The sequence below is a fragment of the Eretmochelys imbricata genome, chromosome 11, assembly GCF_965152235.1.
Source record: "Eretmochelys imbricata isolate rEreImb1 chromosome 11, rEreImb1.hap1, whole genome shotgun sequence".
Classification (NCBI taxonomy): Eukaryota; Metazoa; Chordata; order Testudines; family Cheloniidae; genus Eretmochelys; species Eretmochelys imbricata.
Genome location: NC_135582.1, coordinates 18,891,378 through 18,917,831, shown reverse-complemented (window position 1 = coordinate 18,917,831; position 26,454 = coordinate 18,891,378). Strand labels below are relative to the sequence as shown.

Sequence of the window (26,454 nt, the reverse complement as noted above, 5' to 3'; positions counted from 1 at the left end):
TATATATATATATACACACACACACACAATATTTCAACCATGGCTTTTGAATTAGTTGACAGCTTTTGAATTAGTTGACAACACATGCTACATACAGGTAAATGGAATTTTTATACCAATTCCTGAAAGAAAATAGAATGCTTTTTTTTTTAATAATATGCATTATCTGCTTTTCTCTGAAAACAGAGACTAAAAAAGAAATTTCAGGACTCTTCACACCTCATGACTTATGCCTGGTCTACACTAGAAAGTTGTATCACTTTGACTATACTGGTATAGTTAAAGTAGCATAAGCTCCTAGTGGGGATGAAGTGATATGAGTATGAAGATGCTTTATTTTGGTATTCCCTTCCAGGAAAGGGAAGAAACTTTACTGGTGATAAGGTAACTTTACACCAGTGTAACTGTGTCTACACTAGGGGTTGTACTATATAATTATTTCTGTAAAAAGAGAAATTAGATATAATTTAAAAATGTAATTATTTCCTGTAAAAACAGCCTCATCCCCAACAGGTTTAGCTGTACAAGAACGGTGTGTGGACCAGGACTTAGAGAACAGCAGTCTACATCTTTTCATGTCTGTGCTCTGAAAGATATTGTTAATTTTAAGAATAATTTTAGAAACTGTTAGTGACACAAAACCTATCTACAACCAAGAAAGCTCAAATACAAAAATGTGTGCATCAAACAGGTCCTCCAGGAAAGTTTTCAGACTCCTGGGTCCAAAGATTACAATGTCCGTTAGTAAATGTAAACGAGAATAAATGTAGAGGACAGGAAGACATAATCCACCAACATTTTGGCCATAAATAATTTGCTGACTTTGATGAGTGCAGAAACAATGAAGATGGTGATAGCTTTTGGCATGAATGATTATTATAAAGTATACAAGTAAAATAGATGGACAGAGGCCCATATAGGATGGACATTGTGGATCTCTCTCTTCTCCATATTCATTTTCACTTTGTTTAATACCCTGCCTCACAGTCTGATTCTAGGCACCCCCAAATTCTCCTATCAAGGCCTCCACAAGGTGAAAAAGGGCCACCATCTTCGCTGAGGGTACCCTGAAGCTTTAGTCCCATTGACAGTAATGGGGGAATCAGAGATGGACTAAAATTTGAAAGATAGAAGGCTGAAGTCAGAAATTCATGAAATCCCTTTAAAAATATTGAGAGACTTGCAACAAAGTTATATGAGTTGGGAGCACTGAGAGTAAAGAGCCACAGGATTGGGCCTTAAAGTTGCTTACAAATTTAAGAGGCTTTTCTTGTATCCCTTGCATAACCACGCTTTTATTTTGGCTTCAAAAGGAGCATTGGCTGTGCACAGAATGCAAGGTTAGGCTGAAGGCCAGGGAGCAGAACAGGGAATTGCATGCTGGCTCAAAGCGAGACAGCCAGAGCAGGCTGAAGGCAGGAGATCAATGGAGAAGCCTACTCGCTGACTTCTCAGGGCCAGAGAGCTGGACTCACAGGAATCCTAGTGGGGATGAAGAGAGAGCCATTGACTTTGAGGACTCAAATCTTTATTATTGTCCTTTCCCAAAAATCACTTCTGTGACAAACCTAGTGACTAAAGAAATCTCTCCAAAATGTTAAGTGTCATGGCAAAAAGGAATTAATGCATTTCCTGGGGCTTGGCGTAAAAACAGTGTTCACTGAACAAGTGGCTCTCAACCTTTCCAGACTACGGTACCCTTTCCGCAGTCTGATTTGTCTTGCGTACGCCCAACTTTCACCTCACTTAAAATCTACTTGCTTACAAAGTCAGACATAAAAATACAAAAGTGTCACAGCACACTATTACTGAAAAATTTGTTTACTTTCTCATTTTTACCATATAATTATAAAATAAATCAATTGGATATAAATATTGTACTTAAATTTCAGTGTATAGTATATAGAGCAGTATAAACAAGTCACTGTCAGTATGAACTTTTAGTTTATACTGACTTCACTTGAGCTTTTTATGTAGCCTGTTGTAAAACAAGGCAAATATCTAATTGAGTTGATGTACTCCATGGAAGACCTCTGCATACCCCCAGGGGTACGCATACCCGGTTGAAAACCACTACCCAGAATGATTCAGCAAATACTCAAACTAGAAATTCTGTTACAATAAGCTACTTCCAGAAGTAACCTGAGAATCTTTTTGTTTTGATTTGTGTTCTACCTACCTTGCATGAATAAGAATTAGTAGTGGAAGCAAAAGTGGATGGAAACCTGGGAGGCAGTGACTGTGAGATGGTTGTGTTCCGGATTCTGACATAAGGAAGAAAGGAGAGCAGCAGAATACAGACCCTGGACTTCAGAAAAGCAGACTTTGACTCCCTTGGGGAACTGATGGGCAAGATCCCCTGGAATAATAACATGAATGGGAAAGGAGTCTAGGAGAGCTGGCTGTATTTTAAAGAATCCTTATTGAGAGTGCAGGAACAAACCATCCCACTGGGTAGAAAGAATAGTAAATATGGCAGGCAACCAGATTGACTTAACAGTGAAATCCTTGCTGATCTTAAACATAAAAAAGCAGCTTACAAGACTGGAAAAATGACCAAGGAGGAGTATAAAAATATTGCTCCTGCACACATGAGCGAAATCAGGAAGGCCAAATCACACTTGGAGTTGCAGCTAGCAAGGGATGTTAAGAGTAACAAGAAGGGTTTCTTCAGGTATATTAGCAACGAGAAGATGGTCAAGGAAAGTGTGGGCCCCTTACTGAATGAGGGAGGCAACCTAGTGACAGAGGATGTGGAAAAAGCTAACGTACTCAGTGCTTTTTTTGCCTCTGTCTTCACGAACAAGGTCAGCTCCCAGACTAATGCATTGGGCAGCACAGCATAGGGAGGAGGTGACCAGCCGTCTGTGGAGAACAAAGTGGTTCAGGACTATTTAGAAAATCTGGATGAGCACAAGTCCATGGGCCGGATGTGCTGCATCTGAGGGTGCTAAAGGAGTTGGCTGATGTGATTGCAGAGCCATTGGCCATTTGAAAACTCATGGCAATCGGGAGAGGTCCGGATGACTGGAAAAAGGCTAAATGTAGTGCCCATCTTTTAAAAAGGGAAGGAGGAGGATCCGGGGAACTACAGGCCAGTCAGCCTCACCTGGAAAAATCACAGAGCAGGTCCTCATGGAATCAATTCTGAAGCACTAAGAGGAGAGGAAAGTGATCAGAACAGGGCAAGTCATGCCTGACTAACCTAATTGCCTTCTATGATGAAATAACTGGCTCTGTGGATGAGGGGAAAGCAGTGGACATGTTATTGCTTGACTTTAGGCAAAGCTTTTGATACAGTCTCCCACAGTATTCTTGCCAGCAAGTTAAAGAAGTATGGGCTGGATGGACTATAAGGTGGATAGAAAGCTGGCTAGATCATCTGGCTCGACGGGTAGTGATCAATGGCTCCATGTCCAGTTGGCAGCCGGTATCAAACACAGTGCTCCAAGGGTCGGTCCTGGGGCTGGTTTTGTTCAATATCTTCATTAACGATCTGGAGGATGGCGTGGATTGCACCCTCAGCAAGTTTGAAGATGACACTAAATTGGGAGGAGAGGTAGATACACTGGAGGGTAGGGACAGGATACAGAGGGCCCTGGACAAATTAGAGGATTGGGCCAAAAGAAATCTGATGAGGTTCAACAAGGACAAGTGCAGAGTCCTGGCACTTAGGATGGAAGAATCTCATGCACTACTACAGACTAGGGACTAAGCGGCTAGGCAGCAGTTCTGCAGAAAAGGACCTAGGGATTACCATGGACGAGAAGCTGGATATGAGTCAACTGTGTGCCCTTGTTGCCAAGGAGGCTAATGGTATTTTAGGCTATATAAGTAGGAGCACTGCCCGCAGATAGAGGGATGTGATCACTCCTGTTTATTCGGCATTGGTGAGGCCTCATCTGGAGTACTGTGTCCAGTTTTAGGCCCCACACTACAAGAAGGATGTGGAAAATTGAAAAGAGTCCAGAGGAGGGCAACAAAAATGATTTGGGGGATGGAACACATGATTTATGAGGAGAGGCTGAAGGAACTGGGATTATTTATTCTGCAGAAGAGAAGAATGAGGGGGGATTTGATAGCTGCTTTCAACTCCCTGAAAGGGGGTTCCAAAGAGGATGGATCCAGACTGTTCTCAGTGGTACCAGAACAAGGAGTAATGGTCTCAAGTTGCAGTGGGGGAGGTTTAGGATGGTTATTAGGGAAAAAAATTTTACTAGGAGGGTGGTGAAGCACTGGAATGGGTTACCTAGGGAGGTGGTGGAATCTCCTTCCTTAGAGGTTTTTAAGGTCAGGCTTGACAAAGCCCTGGCTGGAATGATTTAGTTGGGGATTGGTCCTGCTTTGAGCAGGGGGTTGGACTAGATGACGACCTGAGATCCCTTCCAACCCTGATATTCTATGATTCTAAGTACGGTAGTGCAATCTGTCATCAAAGTGCACTTTACAAATGTAGATTTTTTTGGTTTATTAACTGCACTCAAAAAACAATGTAAAACTTCAGAGACTACAAGTCCACTCAGTCCTACTTCTTGTTCAGGAAATAAACGTTACATAAAAATATATAGTTTTTTTACCTAGCTGTAAGAAGTGGCCACAAAGCTACTCTAAGAACTAATATTGAAAATACTAAGATCCTGAAGCAAACTCTGTTAGGGGACTGGAAAGTAATAAGCAGGTTATTGAAGATCAAGTTACTGAATTACTCACCTTAAATTATTCTGTTGACCTGATGGAATGACACTGTAATAAACAGGTATTCCTGTTGTGGGCAATCCTTGATTTGACTGACTGGGAATTATAACAGGCTGCTGATATGTCTGCTGGGGCATTCCTTGGGAACCTTGAGGCACTGAAACCTAAAGATTGAAAACGTGAAGACTTATTTTCTTTTGCAAAAAAGTTCCTCCTCTGCCTCCAGACCACTCACACCACACAAGAGTTTGTTAAAAATATAGCTAATATTAAACACTAAAATGTACGTTAATTCCATAATTACCCTATCAGAGACATTACCTATCCTAGAAAATTCCCCACCTGATTGTCTAACTACATATTCTAACAATTCAGTTTTTGATTAACCTGTAGAGTCTGATATATTTAAAATCAGAATTGTAACAGATTTAATATTTATGTAACAAAGACTTAAGTAAAATAATATGCAACTAATTGAATACGTAAAGTTATCAGGCTACATTTATAGCATGAAAGCAGTTAAAATTAGGACTGTCAATTAATCGCAGTTAACTCTCACGGTTAACTCAAAAAAATTAATCACGATTAAAAAAATTAATCGCACCATTAAACAATAGAATACCAACTGAAATGTATTAAATATTCTGGATGTTTTTCTGCATTTTCATATATATTGCATTCTGTGTTGTAATTGAAATCAAATATTTATTCAATACAAATATTTGCACTATAAAAATGATAAAATAAATCGTATTTTTCAATTCACCTCAAACAAGTATATGGGCTCAACAAGTAGTGATCAATGGCTCCATGTCTAGTTGGCAGCCGGTATCAAGTGGCGTGCCCCAAGGGTCGGTCCTTGGGCCGGTTTTGTTCAATATCTTCATTAATGATCTGGAGGATGCTGTGGATTGCACCCTCAGCAAGTTTGCAGAGGACACTAAACGGGGAGGAGAGGTAGATACGTTGGAGGGTAGAGATAGGATACAGAGGGACCTAGACAAATTAGAGGATTGGGCCAAAAAAAATCTGATGAGGTTCAACAACGACAAGTGCAGAGTCCTGCACTTAGGATGGAAGAATCCCTACAGACTAGGGACCGAATGGCCAGCCAGCAGTTCTGCAGAAAAGGACCTAGGAGTTACAGTGGATGAGAAGCTGGATATGAGTCAACAGTGTGCCCTTGTTGCCAAGAACGCCAATGGCATTTTGGGCTGTATAAGTAGGGGCACTGCCAGCAGATCGAGGGATGTGATCATTCCCCTCTATTCGACATTGGTGAGGCCTCATCTGGAGTACTATGTCCAGTTTTGGGCCCCACATTACAAGAAGGATGTGGATAAATTGGAAAGAGTCCAGCGGAGGGCAACAAAAATGATTAGGGGACTGGAACACATGATTTATGAGGAGAGGCTGAGGGAACTGGGATTGTTTAGTCTGAGGAAGAGAAGCATGAGGGGGGATTTGATAGCTGCTTTCAACAACCTGAAAGGGGGTTCCAAAGAGGATGGATCTAGATTGTTCTCAGTGGTAGCAGATGACAGAACGAGGAGTAATGGTCTCAAATTGCAGTGGGGGAGGTTTAGGTTGGATATTAGGAAAAAGTTTTTCACTAGGAGCGTGGTGAAACACTGGAATGTTTTACCTAGGGAGGTGGTGGAATCTGCTTCCTTTGAAGTTTTTAAGTTCAGGCTTGACAAAGCCCTGGCTGGAATGATTTAGTTGGGGATTGGTCCTGCTTTGAAGAGCGGGTTGGACTAGGTGACCTCCTGAGGTCCCTTCCAACCCTGATATTCTATGATTCTAAGTACGGTAGTGCAATCTGTCATCAAAGTGCACTTTACAAATGTAGATTTTTTTGGTTTATTAACTGCACTCAAAAAACAATGTAAAACTTCAGAGACTACAAGTCCACTCAGTCCTACTTCTTGTTCAGCCAGTTGGTAAGACAAACAAGTTTGTTTACATTTACAGGAGATAATGATGCCCTCTTCTTATTTACAATGTCACCAGAAAGCGAGAACAAGCATATGCATGGCACTTTTGTAGATGGTATTGCAAGGTATTCACATGCCAGATATGCTAAGCATTTGTATGCCCCTTCATACTTTGGCCACCATTCCAGAGGACATACTTCCATGCTGATGACTTTCATAAAAAAAAAAAAAAAAAACACGTTAATTAAATTTGTGACTGAACTCCTTGGGAAAGAACTGAATGTCCCCTGCTCTGTTTTACCTGCATTCTGCCATATATTTCATGTTATAGCAGTCTCGGATGATGACCCCGCACATGTTGTTCATTTTAAGAACACTTTCACTGCAGATTTCACAAAATGCAAAGAAGGTACCAACGTGAGATTTCTAAAGATAGCTACAGCACTCGAACTAAGGTTTAAGAATATGAAGTACCTTCCAAAATCTGATCGGGACGACGTGTGGAGCATGCTTTCAGAAGTCTTCAAAGATCAACACTCTGATCCGGAAACTACAGAACTCGAACCATCAAAAAAGAAAATCAATCTTCTGCTGGTGGCATCTGACTCAGATAATGAAAATGAACATGCATCGGTCCACACTGCTTTGGACTGTTAGCGAGCAGAACCCGTCATCAGCATGGACGCATGTCCCCTGGAATAGTCGTTGAAGCATGAATGGACATGTGAACCTTTAGCGCATCTGGCACATAAATTTCTTGTGGTGCCAGCTACAACAGTGCCATGCGAACACCTTTTCTCACTTTCAGGTGACATTGTAAACAAGAAGTGGGCAGCATCATCTCCTACAAATATAAACAGATTTATTTGTCCGAGTGATTGGCTGAACAAGAAGTAGGACTGAGTGGACTTGCAGGCTCTAAAATTTTAGATTGTTTTATTTTAGTTTTTTTTGTACATAATTCTACATTTGTAAGTTCAACTTTCATGACAAAGAGATTGCACTACAGTACTTGTATTAGATGAATTGAAAAATACTATTTCTTTTGTTTACAGTGCAAATATTTGTAATCAAAAATAAAGTGAGCACTGTACATTTGGTATTCTGTGTTATAACTGAAATCAATATATTTGAAAATGTAGAAAACATCCAAAATATTTAAATAAATGGTATTCTATTATTGTTTAACAGTGCGATTAATAGCGATTCATTTTTTTTAATCGCTTGACAGCCCTAGTTAAAATATCACCTTATTTAGGTGAAGGAAGGCAGTGTCACATGCTTGTGAGTAGCAGTGACTCAAGCAAGCTATCAGGCAGACTGTTTTTTGTGGTTTCCAAAACTCCAGTTTCAATTTTTGTTGTGATCTGGTGTATTACCTTTTTTGTTTGTTTGTTTGTTTTAAATGGGGAGGGCTCTGAAGCTGGACCAAGACAAGGGGAGAAATCCAACTCCACTTACCAATGTGCCCATCAGACTTAAGAGTTGCAAACTTGATGCCATTTTGCTTGGAGGGTAAGGCAGAAAATAAACGGTTAGCCTTAAGAGTGTGGACTGCAGAGCGGCAGTGGTAAACGTGCAGGTGAATGCGTGTAAGATACAGATACAAAAACAAATGGAAAAAATTCTAGGAGATGCACAATCCTCATGGAGAGATGAGCCAAATTCCTCAAAAATGTCAGGATGAAAAACACCCATGTGTTGGTGAATTCCGGGAGCAGTGAAAGAACATTACTGTTGTTATTGGAGACATGCTGTCCACATACATGGGAGACTGGATTCTTCTGGCCAGCAGTGTCCATTGTGGCTGTACCTGTCACCCTAGATGTATCCCGCCACGTAAGGGGACACAGGGCAGCGTGGGCCTGACTATCCCTTTGTGCCTTCGCCCATACAGAGTCCTACAGGGCTCAAATACTGTAATAGCAAGGAAGGAAGACAGGATGTGGAATCCATTTGGACAACACATCTCAAAGAACCACAGTTACTATAAAGGTAAATAACTGTTACTTCTTTGAGCAATTGTTCATGTGGATTTCAATGTTGGTGACTAACAAGCAGTTGTCTGTTTGCTTGGAGATGAATAGTAGAAGTTTTACTTAAACAATGACCGCAGGCACCCAATGTGGAAACTTTTACAAAAAAGAGTAGTGTCTTCTGAATGCGTGGACTGCAGTCCATGTAGCTGTCCTGCAGAGTTCAAAAATAGGAACATTCTTCAAACAGGCAGCAGTAGAGGAAAAGGCAGAGATGTTGTTGCTGAAACCTCTGCTTCTTTCTTGGCAGTTCTGAGATCCTTTGAGCTGGCAGAGAAATTCTGCTTGAAGAAAATATCTGGTAATACTTGCCTCCATCTAGAACATAACGGCTCAGGGAGCAGAGGCACCCTAGATATTTTAAGGAATGGAAAGCCTCGTCTGTCTTTAAATTAAAAAGTTTGTTGCCTTCAAAGGGTAGGCCCTCAATTGTTGTTTGGACATAGAGGTGTCTCAGAAGATCTCCTTGGCTCCAATCTTCACAGATTTCCACAGTACACACCGCTGTGTCAGATGCACCCAGTGTAGCCTGTAAGGAAGTGTAAGATATCAGCTATCCTTTGGGCATGCTGGTCTTTAGTTCCTCTTGGTGTTCTTGAGGTACCCTGCCCACAAATTCAGACACTTGTCCCAATTCAAATAATTGTAATTGGACAGAAGCACTTGGTACTTAGCTATGGGCATCTGCCAGCTGGCAGACAGAGTGTGTATCTGAACAGATCCAGACTACTAGGGTCTTTTTCCCTAGGTTAACATTTGGGAGGCCCCTGCTGCTTCGGCCTCTCTTAGATGGCAGCTACCACAAGTGATGCTGGTAATGGGTGGGAATACAGAACTTGGTACCTTCTGTCAGCTCACTTGGATGTGGATGGAATGGATATTGGCATGAGTCACAGGTCTTTCACAGGTTCCAACAGTACAGGCATGGCAAAACTGCCAGACATGGGAGGACACAAGATGTCCAGGAGTTTGTGAGGTTTCTCCTGCACCACTTCCACAGGTATACATAGAGTCTCTACCATGTGCCTGATGAGGTCCTGGAATGCCTTGAAGTCATCAACTTGAGATGACATTGGGTGATTTACTGCCTTGTCGGGAGAGGAAGAGGAGACTGCAATGGGTTTGAATTGTTCTTCCCCTTATAAATACTACTATTCATCACTTTCCTCCTGCTTTTCCAGAATCTGAGGCTGCAATAGCTGGCCGAGCTGTTTAGTCTATATTGCTTCTTCGGGGAAGAACGATCAAACGCTGGCAGGGCCAATAATACATTCTAAATAGAATATAGATACACCCCTGTAGGGCATCCAATAGGCTGATACAGCATGGGTGGGGGAGTTAGGGGACACCAGGAGGGATGGTCTCTATAAGCTCTACTGCCCCTTTCAGATTGCTCCCCAGAGTCTCTCCCACTGTGCTACCCAAACAGGGGAAGAAGGGTATGCAGGTGAAGAGTCCCTACTATGCCCTGACAGGGATGATGAAGTAGTACACCTCTGTCAAGGAACGGGCATCCTCTCAGAAGTGCCCTGGCTCTGTTCTCTCCTTAACAGAGTAGTGGGTGCAGTTGGTACCAGAAATACCCCCTTTAACTGTCACAGTGACGTCTCAAGATCTGATGACTTAGCTATCACCACCCTCAACCTCTCAGAACAAGACAGCCAGCACCAGACTCTCAGATAAATCACCTTGGCACAGTATATGCCCTAGGTACCAACACACTAGCTATTGATGTGCTGAGGACAGAGGAACTTGGTTCCAAGGTTGCCTGTAGAGAAGTGCTGAATACTGAGGTGCCAGGTTCTGAACGACTGGTACTGAGAGAGAAGCAGTCAGCAGGGTTAGTGGGTACTTCCTGCTCTAACAGTTAGTTCCAGGGCACCAGAGGGATCCTTCTCAGGCAGCAGTTGGCTGCTCCTTGAATGCTGAGCTTGAGACAAGTCAGAATTATGAGTCACGTGCCTTGTGTAAGCAGACAGAACAGAGTACTGAGGTCTAGCTGAATCCTTCCTTTCGACGTCCAAGGAGGCTTGCATATAATACTACAGAAGGAACAATCTTAAGTGGGCTTCTCTAGCTTTTTGAGCCTGCTTAGAGGAGGGGGGACATACCCCTCTCCTAAACAAAACAGGCACCTCGAGTGCCCACCATTAAGTGGCACTAAAGCTTCACAAAAGGGCTGGTTTTAAGCCCCGGTGGTTTCACTTCTGTCGTTTTGCTAGAACTCCTGTAAGGAAGAGGGCAGGGAGGGAGTTCCAGCCTTATAAGATTTTTGCATGTGTTACCAAAAGGCAACAAGTCTAACTAACCACTGACGCTAAACTAGCACCATCCACAGAGAAGCAAGTGGACATTGTAGGGGTTCTGTCTCACTGCCACAGGTGGTAACAAACAACTGAGCGATGGTTGGGCCCGCTCTGCCCTTTATGCCCTCGGGTGGGTGTGGAGGGGCCAATGGACATTGCTGGCCAAAAGAATCTTATCTTGCATGCCTGGGGTGCATGTGCACCACGAGTGGAATGCATGTGGATGATCACTTGAAGAAGAATGCCCAATGTATCCCATCTTTATAGAAAAGCTGATTAAGATCCAAATCCCAAGAAACTTTAAAGACCTAGCCTGTGTTGAATATTTGTACAGGATTTCACAAAGGGGATGAGTAAACAGTTATACATAACTAATTGCAATAATAGCAGACTATAAATATCAAGACAGGATGCTGGAAGCTCTATGCTAAAACATTTTCAGGGATTGAAGCACGAGGGTTTTTTTTGTTGTTTTTTTAAACAGATCCAACTCAGGGCAACTGTTAAAAAAAGGCTTTAGTGAAATAGGCTTTTTAAAAAATACAGCATAATGGGAGTTGGAAGGCCTTTGCTCTATTCCCAACTCTACCAGTGTCATGCTGTGTGAACTCAGGCAAGTCTCCTGTCTGAGTTTCTCCTTCTGTAAAACAGAAATAATACTTAGCGACACTTTGTAATGTTAAAAGATCTTTGCATCAAAAGAGCTTTAGAAGTGAAAAGTTATACATTTGAATGTACAAATGTTTGCACCTCTGCTTCATTCAGAATGTTACCTTAACATAAGGGTTATACCAGTGCTTCTTAAAATGAAACAAGTATTTAAGATGAAACTTAGGAGGATCAGAGAACGGCAATAATGTGATTGGGCAAAATAGAGGGCTGGCAACTGAAAAAGTTTACACGAGGCATAGAATATAATTATTCTACATAGAAAATTCTCTGCTCCACATTTACCATATATCAATTATTCCATCAAGGGACGTAGCTCTGCTATAGAAACTAAGTGATAACCTCCATGATAAACTAACTTGATAGGACAGAAAATGGCCTAAATTCTTGAGTTCTACATAATAGCAAGGAAGACTAGCAATGACAATAGCTGCAATAGTGCCAAATAATGCCAAAATGTTCTCTTTCCCCCCTAAAACAATGGAAAAGCTTGGTTTAGGGATTTCAAAGTTTGAGTCCTAGGAATTCTAAGAATTAATCAGGAGATTTTTCTGTAACAGAAGAAAAAAGCAAACAACAAAATGCAGAAGTCTTAGCAGCTCTGGTTTCATGTACTCCGCACCATATTTAATGCTATGCGTTGACTGACACTCAGAACCTCCATGAAACTATTTAAGAAGGAAAGCTGTGTATTTGTAGTGCTCCTGCTTCAGACATTTCACATTACCTTTTAAAGATACTCTTAAGCTCCTACTGGAGCTTTTTTCAGCCTACAACAGTTGTTCAGATTTTTTAAAATTGCTTTAAATATTCAAACAAATGACAAGGAAGTTCTGAAAAGATAAACTTACCTGATAAGATGGCACTGAATTGTATGGAACAATCACACCCTGTATCTGATTTCCAACGTTGTTGTGTTGGCTACTGACTAGATTTTGATTCTGAGACTGCTGAACTCCAACCAACCCCTGGTAGGCTTGCTGCTGGTTAGGCATAACTTGGTACCCTGTAATTACACAAATATTCAGATCTTGTTTTGAAAACAATTACATTACATCTATAACATGTTTTACACACAGATGCACATATGGAAAGGTTATGCAATTTTGTTAAGACATCTAATAGAACTTTCTTATAGGGATGTCAGGCCAGACTTAATCCCAAATTCACGTTTTGGAAGAACAAGCATTTACAAAAACAAAAGAGTAATAGACTCAGACTTTAAGGCCAAAAGGGGCCACCATGATTTAGTCTCACCTCCTACAAGCCACAAAACCTCACACACTCAGTTCTGTAATAGATCTATATCCTCTGACGAGTTACTGAAGTCCTCAAATCTTGATTTTAAGTCTAAATTACAGAGGCTCCACCATTTACTCTAGTTCAAACAAGCAAGTGACCCATGCCGCATAGGAAGGCAAATTCCACCCATACCTCCACCCAGCCCCCAGGGTCTCTGACAATCTGGCCTGAGAGAAAATTCCTTCCTTACCCCAAATATGGCAATCAGTTAGACCCTGAGCATGTGGGCAAGACCCACCAGCCAGACACTTGGGAAAGAATTTTATGTAGTAATTCAGAGACCTCCTCATCTAGATATTAGACTTTAGAGTAAAACAGTGGAAACATGAAAAATTAAAAACAAAAACAAACAGTCCCTGCATTCTTTGTAATCCAGACATTGCAGCATTGGGGCATACATGACAATCTCAGAATGAAATACAGTAGAAACAGACTGTACCAAAAAAGGGAACTTGGTTAGTGTTTATTCTTCAAGCAATCAATAATGCAAAAAATTAAGCTTGATTTTGTAAATTCCATTAATTTTTATAATTTAAGAGGTTATTCATATCTTTGGTAAGGAAATTTTTTGTTGTTGCTTCAAATATATGAACATTAAACCCAGCTGTGTCCTTTTAAAAACTGGTTATTCCAGCTTTAGAGAAGTCTCAGTTGCCTAATAAGAACAGTTAGGTTTTATAAAAGTACTAGTAGGAGTTCTCCAAAAGGAACAACTAATCGAAGTAAACATAAAAATAAACCATTGGCCCTTCAACTCTGGCAGCTTGGTGAGAGTGGAATTTACAGTGTGTATACAGAGAATTAAGATCGTTTGGATCCATTTGTCTACACCACGAAATACCAAAACTCAAATCAGTTAGTCTGCAGTGATGATAGCAATACCAATATGGAGACAATTACCATTTTCCAAGTGCCACTGAACAATGTTGGATGGTTATACAGTAACTGCTTGCACAACACTATAAATGGGCTATTCTATCATTAAGACATGTATGTAACTCCCATTAATACTAATGTGAATTACACATTGTATCAATGACAAAATAATATATCTCATTGATTTGACTTGTAAGCAAGTGAATTTATTTAGTTTTCCCTGTCAGAAGCACTTTTATTTTCAACAAGCCTAAACTTTTAAAAACTAAAAAAAAACCTTAAGGAAGTTTCTGCAAAAATACCACAAATTTAACATCAGAATGATTACGAAAACCACAAGAACCTTTGAAGAAAAATGTTGTGTGTTATAACACAACATCAAACTCCATTAGTCTTTATTACTGTGATCAGGTCACATAAATAAAATAATAAAATAGCATTGCTTTGATGGTCCATCCAAAGATACTGATAGATTTTGCTGGTTTTCTAAAGCTCTCTGGGGACAAAACTTTTCTGCCTATGGACAGTCTGGTGTTGCCATTACAGCCATTTGTTGCCCATGATTACAGATGCCACAAGGTCCAGGCACCTCTTCCCCTTTGCATCACCTTCACAGGTTACCATGGTTTACCTGCAACCGACGAAGCGAGAGGTGAAGAAACTGAAGCACAGATGGAAGGATGACTCTTGACAAAGAGTTTTTAGGTTCTTGTGCCAAGGCTAAGGTGGATGTCAGGAGATTCTTCTCCTCTGCTGTTATGTAGGCAAATCCTGCTCAGTGGAACCATTTCTACTGGTAGGTCATCTAATTAACTAAGTCTGCTTCCAACCAGTTTCTGAATCAACTTCACCCGATTCTCTACTGTCTTGTACCTTGTGTAGTCATATACACGTGTGCAAAGTGAACGTGAAATGCTACCAAATCAAAAAGGGGGTGAAAAATATAGAAAATACAAAGGCAGTGGAAATTCAAGGGTAAGTGCTGCTCAGTGGTGGAAGCTCTCACGTCTACATCATGGACAAAACTGTCAAAGCCTCAGGAGCTCCCAAAATAGTAATATGACAGAAGAGTATAAGCACACCATGCTCCCTGGATGAATTTCATCCATGCTCCCAACTGGAAGAGGTTCTATTTGTGGCATGTGAGAGCCATTCAGCCACGAGTCAATTGACAAAAACCAGTAGGGGATACCCAAGCTCATTATTGGCAAGGTTAGAGAGGGCAAGCTGCCAGCAGCCCTCAAACACAGAATAATTCAGCCCTTGTTTGCAAGAGATCACTTTATTTTAAATAACCTTGCAAACTATTATCTGGTCTCTAAGCCTCCCCTTTTCTGGGAAAGGTCATTAAGAAATTGATGGCAGGCCAAATCCAACTGACACACTCCGATTCTTTGGCTATCAGTCAGCCAATTCTTTCCTGGCAGTGGACAGAGATCAAACAACTTTTTACTTCTCTGTTAGAATACAGATTATTAAATATTTACATACAGTGCCAAAGGTGCACCTGCAGCCCTGTCAGAAAAGGTGACAGCATAGAACTGAAGGGTAACTGATGCTGTAGGTTGATGTCACCGTATCATATTTGTAAGGTTATCTTTACCACCTAAGGGACTAAAGAATCAATTAAAAATTAAAATAGAGCACAGTTAAGCACAAAATAAAAAGGGCAACTACATGAAATTTTACACAGCTGTAAAAATCATACAGGGGACTTTGCCTATAACGAAGAATTCAGAAACGTGTCTGCCAGTTCCACTTCCAGTTTCTTTAAAAACCTATGTTCAATACAAAAAGAGCAATGAAACTTGCCTGATTTCACTGTGAATTACACCTGGATCATACTGGGATGAACATACAAAACAGAATGAAACAGTGTGTAAAGGCCAGATGTACTGCATATGCTGACTCAGTAGTTCATTAAAATCCATATGGACAAAAATGGCAATGACTCGGCTCCAATAAAAGTCTGCTCTTCTATTTGAAGTGTTGGTCACTTCTCAAGAAGAATCTAGTGTATTTTCTACCTTTCTGGAATAGTGTCTCAAATTCACTCAGTAACTTAGAAATCTGCTCCCTTCTCCTTCTATGTTTTGGAGGTAAGTGATGTACCATTAATTTTACAGGGTGCTCAGACAACATGATGATGATAGCTAGAGAAATACCTATATGTAAACAGCACATTGCTTACACACATTCAAATGATTAGTCATGCAAAACTGTAAGAAACAAAACCTTTTACAAATACATATGTTTACATGGATATTGTAGAATTAGAGGTTGTTCAGACAAGGGCAACGAACATTTTTAGAACATGGAAGAACTCGTATGGAAAGAGATTAAAGAGACTGGCATTGTTTACCTTTGAAAAGAGATGAATAAGAAGACATGATAAAAAGTATAAAGAATGGCTAATAGAAGAGAGAGGCAGCATCAGTTTTCCCCATCTAATAACACAAGGGGATATTAAATTAATTTTAAAAGGTGGCAGATTCAAAATTAATAAAAACTCAGCAACACTCAAAAAGGGACTAGATAATTCATAGATTCATAGATATTTAGGTCAGAAGGGACCATTATGATCATCTAGTCTGACCTCTTGCACAACACAGGCCACAGAATTTCACCCACCACTCCTGCAAAAAAACCTCACACCTATATCTGTGCTATTGAAGTCCTCAAATCGTAGTTTAAAGACTTCAAGGAGCAGAGAATCCTCCAGCAAGTGACCCGTGCCCCATGCTACAGAGGAAGGCGAAAAACCTCCAGGGCCTCTTCCAATCTGCCCTGGAGGAAAATTCCTTCCCGACCCCAAATATGGCGATCAGCTAAACCCTGAGCATATGGGCAAGATTCATCAGCCAGATACTACAGAAAATTCTTTCCTGGGTAACTCGGATCCCACCCCATCTAATATCCCATCACAGGCAATTGAGCCTATTTACCATGAATATTTAATTACCAAAACCATGTTATCCCATCATACCATCTCTTCCATAAACTTATCGAGTTTAATCTTAAAGCCCGATAGATCTTTTGCCCCCACTGCTTCCCTTGGAAGGCTATTCCAAAACTTCACTCCTCTGATGGTTAGAAACCTTTGTCTAATTTCTAGTCTAAATTTCCGGGTGGCCACTTTATATCCATTTGTTCTTGTGTCCACATTGGTACTGAACTTAAATAATTCCTCTCCCTCTCCAGTATTTATCCCTCTGATATATTTATAAAGAGCAATCATATCTCCCCTCAACCTTCTTTTAGTTAGGCTAAACAAGCCAAGCTCCTTGAGTCTCCTTTCATAAGACAAGTTTTCCATTCCTCGGATCATCCTAGTAGCCCTTCTCTGTACCTGTTCCAGTTTGAATTCATCCATTATATAAGTAACAAAAATATCCAGAGCTACAATACTTAATGCTAACGATTTTGGAAGAAACATGAGGAAGAAACCTAATGTGGGAAGAGAGATCATTTCACACCTACGTAACTGCAGGGTTTCTTGCACCTACTTCTGAAGCATCTGGTGTTGATCACTGTTGGAGACAGGATGCTGGACTAGACAACTACTGAGTGCAAACTAGTATGGCAATTTCATATTCCAATACATATTTTAAATTAAGAGTACAACAATTTCTAAAGGACAACAACTGAGAACAGATTAATAAAAGCACTCATATTTTTGTTTAAAGTGTCAACAAGATTCAATTGAAACCAATTCAAATCAACATATTTCATGAAATATAGTAACTTCATGATGAATGTGATCAAGCACTGGGGACAGAACTAGTATATTTCTGTCCTGCAAAGAGAACCTTACCCTTATAAATCAAAACACTGCACCTGTGACCACAACTGACCACATAAAATGATGTTTCCCTCCAACTTAGCCCCACAAACAGAAGCAGCAAATTTCAGACAAGGGCTCAAGGTGGATTTGCTTTCTACTAGGTAGAATGATAGCTGTTAAAATAACTGATTTAAATGAATGTTTACAGGAAAACCATGGTTGTTACTCCTGCCTTGCCTCACCCAAGCTCTAACCATTAGACTCTGACTAGGCATGACTGCCCGCATCCTGGTAACTGACAGCTTGTTTGTGAAAAGCAAAGCCAAACACTGCACTGCAATTGGGACATATCACGACTGAGCTATATTGGCATGCATATGTGGGTGAAGTTTCCATAGAACTTGTCCTCATTATGCCACTCGAGTTGGGTTTTGGTATTTTTACTGGCACCAAAATGTTCTCAATCAATGCATGAACATAGCACATCAATTTATTCGGACTCTTCCTAGAATAAAAGCAGCATAATGTAGTTCATATACAAACTGCAATTAACACAAACATGTATTCATTTAGAAAGATCACAAAAGGGCATCAGATAAACTCACAAAAATGATTAAGAAATATTTAGAGTATTATCAGCCATTTGAATTAACACTGTAAATTGGTTTTATTCATACCTCTTTGTGAAAAAGAGCAGCACTGAAATCTGAATGTGATAGGACAGTCAATATATTAGGATATTAGCTTCAGAAAATTATGCAGCTGAATCTTAGTTCCATTATTATAGAAACAATCAGACAGTATATCTGTGCATTAGATTCGAAATACAAGACAGGCACTGCACATAAATATTTTCCACTTGTCACTATCAGTGCCATTTAATTCATACTTTGAATCAATATTAAAAGGGACTTCCCAAAGACAGCACTTACAGTTTTATTTAATATAAAGAAATCTGTGATTCTGAACTATATATAAACTTCCCATGGCTTAACTATCCTTACAGATTTTTTTTAAATAAATGAGATGCCTCAATGTATTTGGTGACTAGATGACGTAATGCACGCAAAAGGAAGTATACTGGGAGTAACTGTATTAATATTGAAGCTACAGAATATGATGGATGCAATCAATAGTGCTGCAAACTAAAATTCTCGTTTCCAAGCAACTGCAATGTAGCTGTGACTATTTTTCAGTCTCTACTGCACTTCCAGAAAGAGAATTAATTTTGCAAGCTTACGAGAATAACTAGGACAATATAAATTGATTGCTAAGATGGTTCCCCAGAGGGTTAAAAAAGGTTCTCTTTGTAGCTTTACTATTCCACCTCGGCACAGGAAGTGGAATGACAGAAATGCAGCACTCAGCAGAAAAAGGTGGCACCTGCTGGAACAGATGGTTTTATTTTCAGAAATATTCTGAACTAGCAGCTAAATAAAACCACATGCTTCTTAATATTTGCTCAGCAAAGTAATTAAAAATAATATTTTAATCTATCAGTTAACTTAAATAAAATCTTGTTTATGGCACCTAGATCTCCACTTAATGCAGAAAAACACATTAAAAGAGATATTTTTTCAATGAAAGTAACATTTAACAAAAACAACTCAGTTAGAAAAATTCATGCAAATAATAACTAGTGGTAATTTTCAGAGTTAGAGGTTGTACAGCAGATGCTGGTTTTAACTCCCTCTTAGACAAATACAGTTACACCCTTTGACATGAGTCACTTCCTCGATTAGCTGAAGCACCATCTTCCTAAAGTTTTTTTTTTTTTATGTTGACACATTTTGGACAAGCAAGTTGTAAACTCTTTGATCAAAAGGCAGCATACAAGTTAAACACACACCCGAAACCCCTTGAAAAGGAAGCAAGGAAGCAGCTGAAAAAGAGACCGGTTCACTGTGAGAAATGTAACCCTCTCAGACAGTGTTACGGCCCCGAATCCAACAGCTCATGAAAAAGGCCAAACCATTCCACAACATTAAATAAGTATGCTTCAGTTACAATGTTCTCTGAAGTAGTCACAAATGTAAACAAATATTTGTACAAAAATAAGAAACAGTTCATTGGAAAGTTGTTTTATAGTTATTAAAAACTTCATAATACAAATAAAATTGACAGCTATTAATCAATACAATTAAAAGTAAGATGTATTAATTCTCAGTTTGGTATGGTACACGCTATATTATCCAAGTGGCACACTGCTAATGTCGCAGAGGCAGCTGCTGCAAATAAGGACCAATCATTTTAGGTACAACTTTGTATTGACTTAATATAGCAGTCTTCTGAATTTTTACCTAACAAATCTAAAAAGAGGACACCAGAAAAAACAGGGGCACATGTCCATGACTTGCTCAGGTGGTCAATACTAGCATGTGGAACCTAGGGTCTATGTGGAGCAAGTTGGTGGACTCAGTCTAAATACTTACTGGACAGATATTGACAAAATAAAATCCATCACCACAATTGGTATTATTGTTTGCAGGCTCAGCAGAGGAGCCAAGAACTAAATGGGATTAGAGACTGGATCACCCTCCTACCTCTAGTGTCGTGGTACCCCAAGTCAGGATTAAGGTACACTGGGATCTGCAATGCTGCTGCCTTATGTTTTATCTATTTTGGGGATAGAGAACTTTCAACTCCATACTTTATACAAACACTACATTCACTTAAAATCTAAGATGATAAAAATGCACATTCCAGTTATCTTTGTCTGTGCTGCATGAAACTACATGGTGGGATGTGCCACCAGGGGAAGGTGGTCGTTACACCATTCTGTATAGCACGGAGATCCTGTGGGACCAATTTTATACAATCAAGTTTCCAAACAGAAATATAAACAATTATTTACCTGACTGTAACTGTGGTTCTTTGAGATGTGTCATCCATATATATTATACAGGTAAGTAACTGATTCTTCTTTTGAAGACTGTCCGTATATATTTCACTGTTGGGGATGCACTAACGGTCACCTCGATCACAGGAGGTGTTCGGAGTTTACAAAACAATGATGGTAAGACGGCTCTGCCAAAACACTGATCAGAGCCTGATGCTTCCTCTATGAAGTAATGCTGAGTCAGTGTATACACTGAACCTCAGGTAGATGCCCTAAGTATTTCTAATAGTGGAACATTTTTCAAAGAAGCTACACTCTCAATGGTGGGTCTAAGTTGTCTATTTCATAGCACAACTTAATACAGGTATAAATTCAATTAGGAAGTCTCTGTGTTGATATGACCTATCCCCATAAACTACACATAATCTGGGAGATATACCTATATAGATTTAGGGTAAGGACAGCACTGTAAAAATACCTACAGTGTGAAATTTAGCATCTGCTGGAACGTGGCTCTGGAAAGAAAACAGGCAGATGTATTACTTGGCTGACATCAAAGTCTGAGACTACCTTTGGCAAGAATTTTGGGTGAGGTCCCAAGATTACTCCACATCTGTATGAAAAACTATGTATGTAGATTCTGCCACAAGAGCTTGTATCTTTCCTACCCTTTTGGCAGATATTATTGCTACTACAAAGGCAGTTTTGATGGAGAGATAGATCACAGAACATATAGCAGGTGGCTCAAAGAGTCAACCCATCAACCCAGGTCAAACCTATCAGCCCAATTCTGAGATCTCAAGAAGTGGGAGGCTTTCTAACTGAGGGAAACAGCCGCATGAGGGCTTTGAAGAACCTAGCTACTGTAAGGTGTGAAAATGAGGAATACTCATGAAAGGGAAGGCAGAAAGCAGATATCGCTGCGTGGTGGACCCACAGGGAGCTTACAGATAGCCAAATGTTCTTTAGTAATAGAAGGTAATCCCAGTGTATCTGGTATCTGAGTTTGAAATAGAGACAAGGGGTGGTGTGGCCTCATAATGAATCTCTTCCACTCGACAAAATAAACAAGCCTTGCAGAGTCCTTTCTACTGTGGATGAGAATATTCTGTACTTCACCTGAACAGGTCCTCTCTACTAATGTTAACTGGCCAATATCTATGCCATCAGGTTCAGGGACAGTGGATCCAGACGAAGGATCTGGCCATCTCAGATACCACATCCGACTGAAGAAGCAATTGGATCTGAGGCTGAATGCAGAGATTTCCTCAGGTCAGAGAGACAGAAGCACCTCAGCCATGCTGGTGCTATCATGATCATCCTGGCCATACCCTATCTGAATTTTCCAATGACTCTTGGGAAAAATGGAATTGGAGGATAAGCATGCATTAGGGACAGAGATCAAGAATGTGTTGGAGAGAGAGCCTTGTGTCTGCCCTTCTGTGGAGCAGAACTTGAGATACTTGTTTTCATTGGTGGTCAAGACGTCTATGGTTAGATGATCTCACCTGATGACTGCTTGGGTAATGGTACCTTTTATTGACCACACAAGGTCATTTGCAAACTATCTGCTGAGGTGATACCATTTGCAACTCTGGTAAATCTATGGCTAATGGAGTAATCTTGTGACAGATACAGTAATTCCAGAGATTTACCACTCCTTGACATAGATACAGAATCTTGCTTCCCTTGTTTGTTTATATAAACACGGTTGTAGTGTTGTCTGTCGTGACCTGAATTGTCAGATCTTTCAGAGCTGGGAGGACAACTATATATGCTTGACGAATGATCCTTACCTCCAAGACGTTTATGTGAAGCCAGACTTCTTGAGAAGTCCATAGACCCTGTTTAAGAGTATGCCTACAGTACAGAAGCTACACCAGCATATCTACATCACCATAATGTGGACACAACTACATACCAGAAGGGGTTTTTCTGTTGGTAAGACGACCACTTTCCTGAACAATGGTAGCTCCATCAACGGAGGAAAAGGTTACTCACTTTGTGCAGTAAGAGTGGTGCTTCAAGATGTGTGTCCCTAAGGATGCTCCACTTCAGGTGTGCATGCATCTCTCGGGCCCTTGACCGGAGATTTTATCTTACAGTTGTCCGTTCAGCCAGTTCATGCACCCCATGCTAACCCGTGCCGCACATCAAGACTAAACAGGGATGCCTGGGTGAACCACCCTGCATTCCTTCTCCCCCTCAATGCCCCACAGAGAACAGTCTGAAGCAGAGGGGAGAAAAGGTTGGGTAGCAAAGCACCTATACGGCAACATCTCAAAGAGCCACAGTTACTGCACAAGGTGATTAACCTCCTCTTCAAGGAACGTTCCCTATGGGTGTGCCACTTCAGGGGACTTCTAAGTAGTATCCCTGATGGAGGGAGCGAACTTCGGGATCGAGTCTAGAACTGAAAATAGTACCACAGGACCAATAGCTGCATTAGATATGGCAGCATGGATCAATGTGTAAAGTTTAGAAAACCTATGTACTGAATCCCATGTAGCAGCCCCATGTATCTCGGATAGGACAGGTTCTTGAGAATGCTGTGGATGTTACTTGTGATCTGGTAGAATGTGTTATCAGCCTTTGGGGCAGATGAACACCTGCTGGATCGTAACAAGTGATAATACACTCGGATATCCATCTTGACAGTCCCTGAGAAGAGACCATGGACCCCCAGAATCTATCTGTGAAGAAGATATACAGTCTCGGTGACTTTCAAAATTGTTTGTATCTAAGTAGAAAGCCAATGCCCTTCTAACATCCAAGTTACGAAAACATGTCTCCTGCAGAGAACTATGCGGTTTTGGAAAAAACATTGGTAGATGAAGGGATTGGTTCAACTGGAAAGCCAACAGTACCTTAGGCAAGGATTTAGGGTGTGGGTGTAAAAAGAATTTGCCCTTAAAGGACACTGTAAGGGGGTGGGGTGGGGGAGAGCTACCATTAAGGCTCCAATCTCCCCAACCCTATGAGCCAACATGATGGCTACTAAAAAGGCTGATCTTGGAGGAGAGAACTGGTTGCCATTGTTTCAAATGGAGGTTTCATAAGGCATCTAAATATCAGGCTGAGGTCCCAGCTCAGGGCAGGGTCTTCAATCTGGGAGTAGATTCCCCAGAGTAGACATTCCCCAGACCCTTAATTAACCTGGACAACAACATGAGGTGAGCAAATACCAAGAACTCGTCCACTGGAGGATGAAAGGCTGATACTGTGGCCAAATGAACCTTAAATCCAGCAAACTGATAACCCTGACTTCTTTAGATCCAACAGGTAATCTAGGATGACTGAAAGATGCAAAGATTCAGGCAGAGGGTGGCAGTGGCAACACCAAGGGAAGAATCTCTTCCATTTCTGCAGGTAAGTAGTGCAGGTTGTCTTCTTTCTACTGTTTAATAACACCTGTTGCACTTCTGCAGAGCAGGAGGATTCTAATCCTGTGAACCACAGAGGAACCATCCCCTGAAGTGGGGAACCCCAAGCTGGGATGAAGCACATGATCCGCAGCCTGAGAGAGCAGACCAAGAGTGGGCCAAAGCTTGAACGGTGGTCGGATGCATGGATGAAGCAGGTAAGGGGGCCAAGGTTGTCTCAGTCAAGTCAGGAATATAAGGATAACTGGCTTCGTCCTGTCTGATTTTGTTCATCACTTTTAGTATCAGAGGTGTTGGAGGAAACACAGAGCAGACCCTTTGTCCAAAATGGACGACAGGCATCCTGCAAAGAGTTGTGGCCCAGTCTCCCGCTTGAACAGAAGGTGGTGAAGGGAGCCACCTCTGGAAGTCCCCATCCTTGGAATATACTGCCTAGCTCCCATTTGTAGTTCTGGGAGAAGCATCTGCTGAGAACATCGGCTGCGATGTTCAGAATACCCAGGACGCAGATCTGATGAGTTATGCACCAGTTCCATAGTTTCCTTACTTCGGTGCACAGGGAGGGAAGGATCTCGCTCGTCCTTGCTTGTTGATATAGAATACGCAAGATATGTTGTTTGTCATAACCCTGATGAGGGGTAGGAAATGAAGGCAGGTGCTCCTCACTGCCCTGAGTTCCCACAGACTGATGTGGAGATTGGTTTCCTGAGTTGTCCATCTGCCCTTAGTCATAAAGGCATTGAGGTGAGCTCCAGATCCCAACAGGATTTCTGAGGATTGGAGCCAACAGGATCCCCTCATGGCAACTGATACCGCCATAGATCAGAATGCCTTGTCATCAACACTGAGGGCTGCTTGAAGTGATGAATGTACAATAAGTTGTCCCTCTGAGATGAAGGACTTAAACTCCTCTCTCTCATCTTGAGGAATTCTGTCACAGAATTTGGAGAAGTCCCAATTAAAATAATTGTACTTCACCAATAAGGCCTAGTAATTGAAGATTCTTACTTGTTGGCTTTACATCAAATAATTTGTGTGACTGTCTCAAGGTGTTGCTTTCTGCTGACTTTTTCTGGTTGAACCAGTGACTCAGGTGTAGGTTGTGTGGAAAATTGCTCAAAGTCAAGGGAACACACTTGGTATCAGCAATCTGTTCTTTTTGATGCTGGTGCCAAAGAAGTCTGCCAGAATAACTTAGTTGGCTCTAAGAGCCCCTCATCGATGGGAATTGCAAGTCATCCAGGTACAGAAGTGTGAAGAATGTCTAGGAGCTTGAGAGACTTCTTTTGGACAACTTCCACTGGAATCTTCAGTGCATCAGCCAGTTTTCTGGAACATCTTGTAGTCTTCTGGAGGCAGATATATAGATATAGCCTCATGAGGAAATGAGGATAAGATGGGCACTAGTATAGGATGGTCCTCTGTCTGTAAATCCTCATCAAAGCCCTAACCACTCTGTTCCTTTGGCATCACTGCAGTTTGGGCTGGTGAAGAAAGATCTAGCCCTGGACCAGGATGCAGGTGCTAGTCTTCTAGGCTGATGAAATCCCCACAGTGCCCAATAAGGCTGAGGGTGTTGATAGGCATAGTGAGCAGGTAGCCATGGGGCTGGATACCCCTATACATTTCACAAAGGTGTCCTTCTGAGAGCTCTTACATTTGGAGTAATAAAAATGAGCTTGACTCCTTCTCTGGTGTATACTGCTCTGGATATCTAGCTCCCAGAGGATGAAATGGTGACACCTCCCTACCATTTTCAGAGCCTGAGGAAGAGAAGGCGTATTCCTCCTGTTCAGTAATGGAATAGGCGAGTTGGTCAGTACCAAAGGAAGTACCTTCACTACTGATAACAGTGGTGAGTCCAGCACTAAAGAGGCCATGATGTTGGAGGCACAAGGACACTCAAGGAAAAGGCAGGCCCTCCAACGGACACAGCTGACCAAAAGCATGCACACAGCAGTAGAACATATATATGGACAAGTACACAAAAAAGAACCTCCTTCTGTTGTCAGCAAACTGATTACTTTACTTGATTTTAGGGCCTGGCTAGCAGAAGGTGACTTTGCAAATTACAAAATGCATGATGTTGCAGTGAAACCCAGGCCCCCACCCCCCCAAATATTTTGCACTTGCATAGTACTTTTGTTGCAATAATCTCCAAGTGCTCTACAAACATTAGTTAAGCCTCATAATACTCCTTAGAAGTGTTGACAGAATACCTGTTTTACAGGTAGATAAATGGGACACAGGACTTGCTCATGGCCACACAGCTTGGCAGCAGCAAACCTAGGAATAAAAAACATTCCTTGGCCCATGCTCTAGCATCTTAATGACATCTCCTCTCAACCATGCTTATTGGTTCAATATGCACAGATAACATATTTACAGTCTCATTATAACCTAGACGTGAGGCAGATGAACAAAAGGGGGGGAAAATTGATATCTCCTATTTTTGTTCATGTAACATGCAACTTTGTGCTTAATTTGAGGCTTATGATACTGCAGCAGGTAAATAGAATCTAAGCCCATGATGCATAACTTTAAAAGCAGGAAAAAAGCCCAAACCCCAAAACCCAGCAGCACGCTGTAAACAATCTGTGAAATGAGAACACCTTGCTCAGAGAAAA

The 26,454-nt window shown here is 41.0% G+C and overlaps 1 protein-coding gene across 9 annotated transcripts in view; it reads right to left on the bottom strand.

Annotated features, from left to right (window-relative positions):
• R3HDM1 (R3H domain containing 1) overlaps positions 1–26,454 on the bottom strand; it is a 104,397-nt gene that overhangs the window by 14,267 nt on the left and 63,676 nt on the right. For all 9 annotated transcript variants that reach the window (XM_077830460.1, XM_077830451.1, XM_077830455.1 and 6 more), the window contains 2 exons: positions 12,495–12,649; positions 4,711–4,859 (listed from right to left, as the gene is read on the bottom strand). In XM_077830460.1, coding sequence (XP_077686586.1) covers positions 4,711–4,859; positions 12,495–12,649 — 304 coding nt within the window. The remainder of the gene's footprint in view (positions 1–4,710; positions 4,860–12,494; positions 12,650–26,454) is intronic.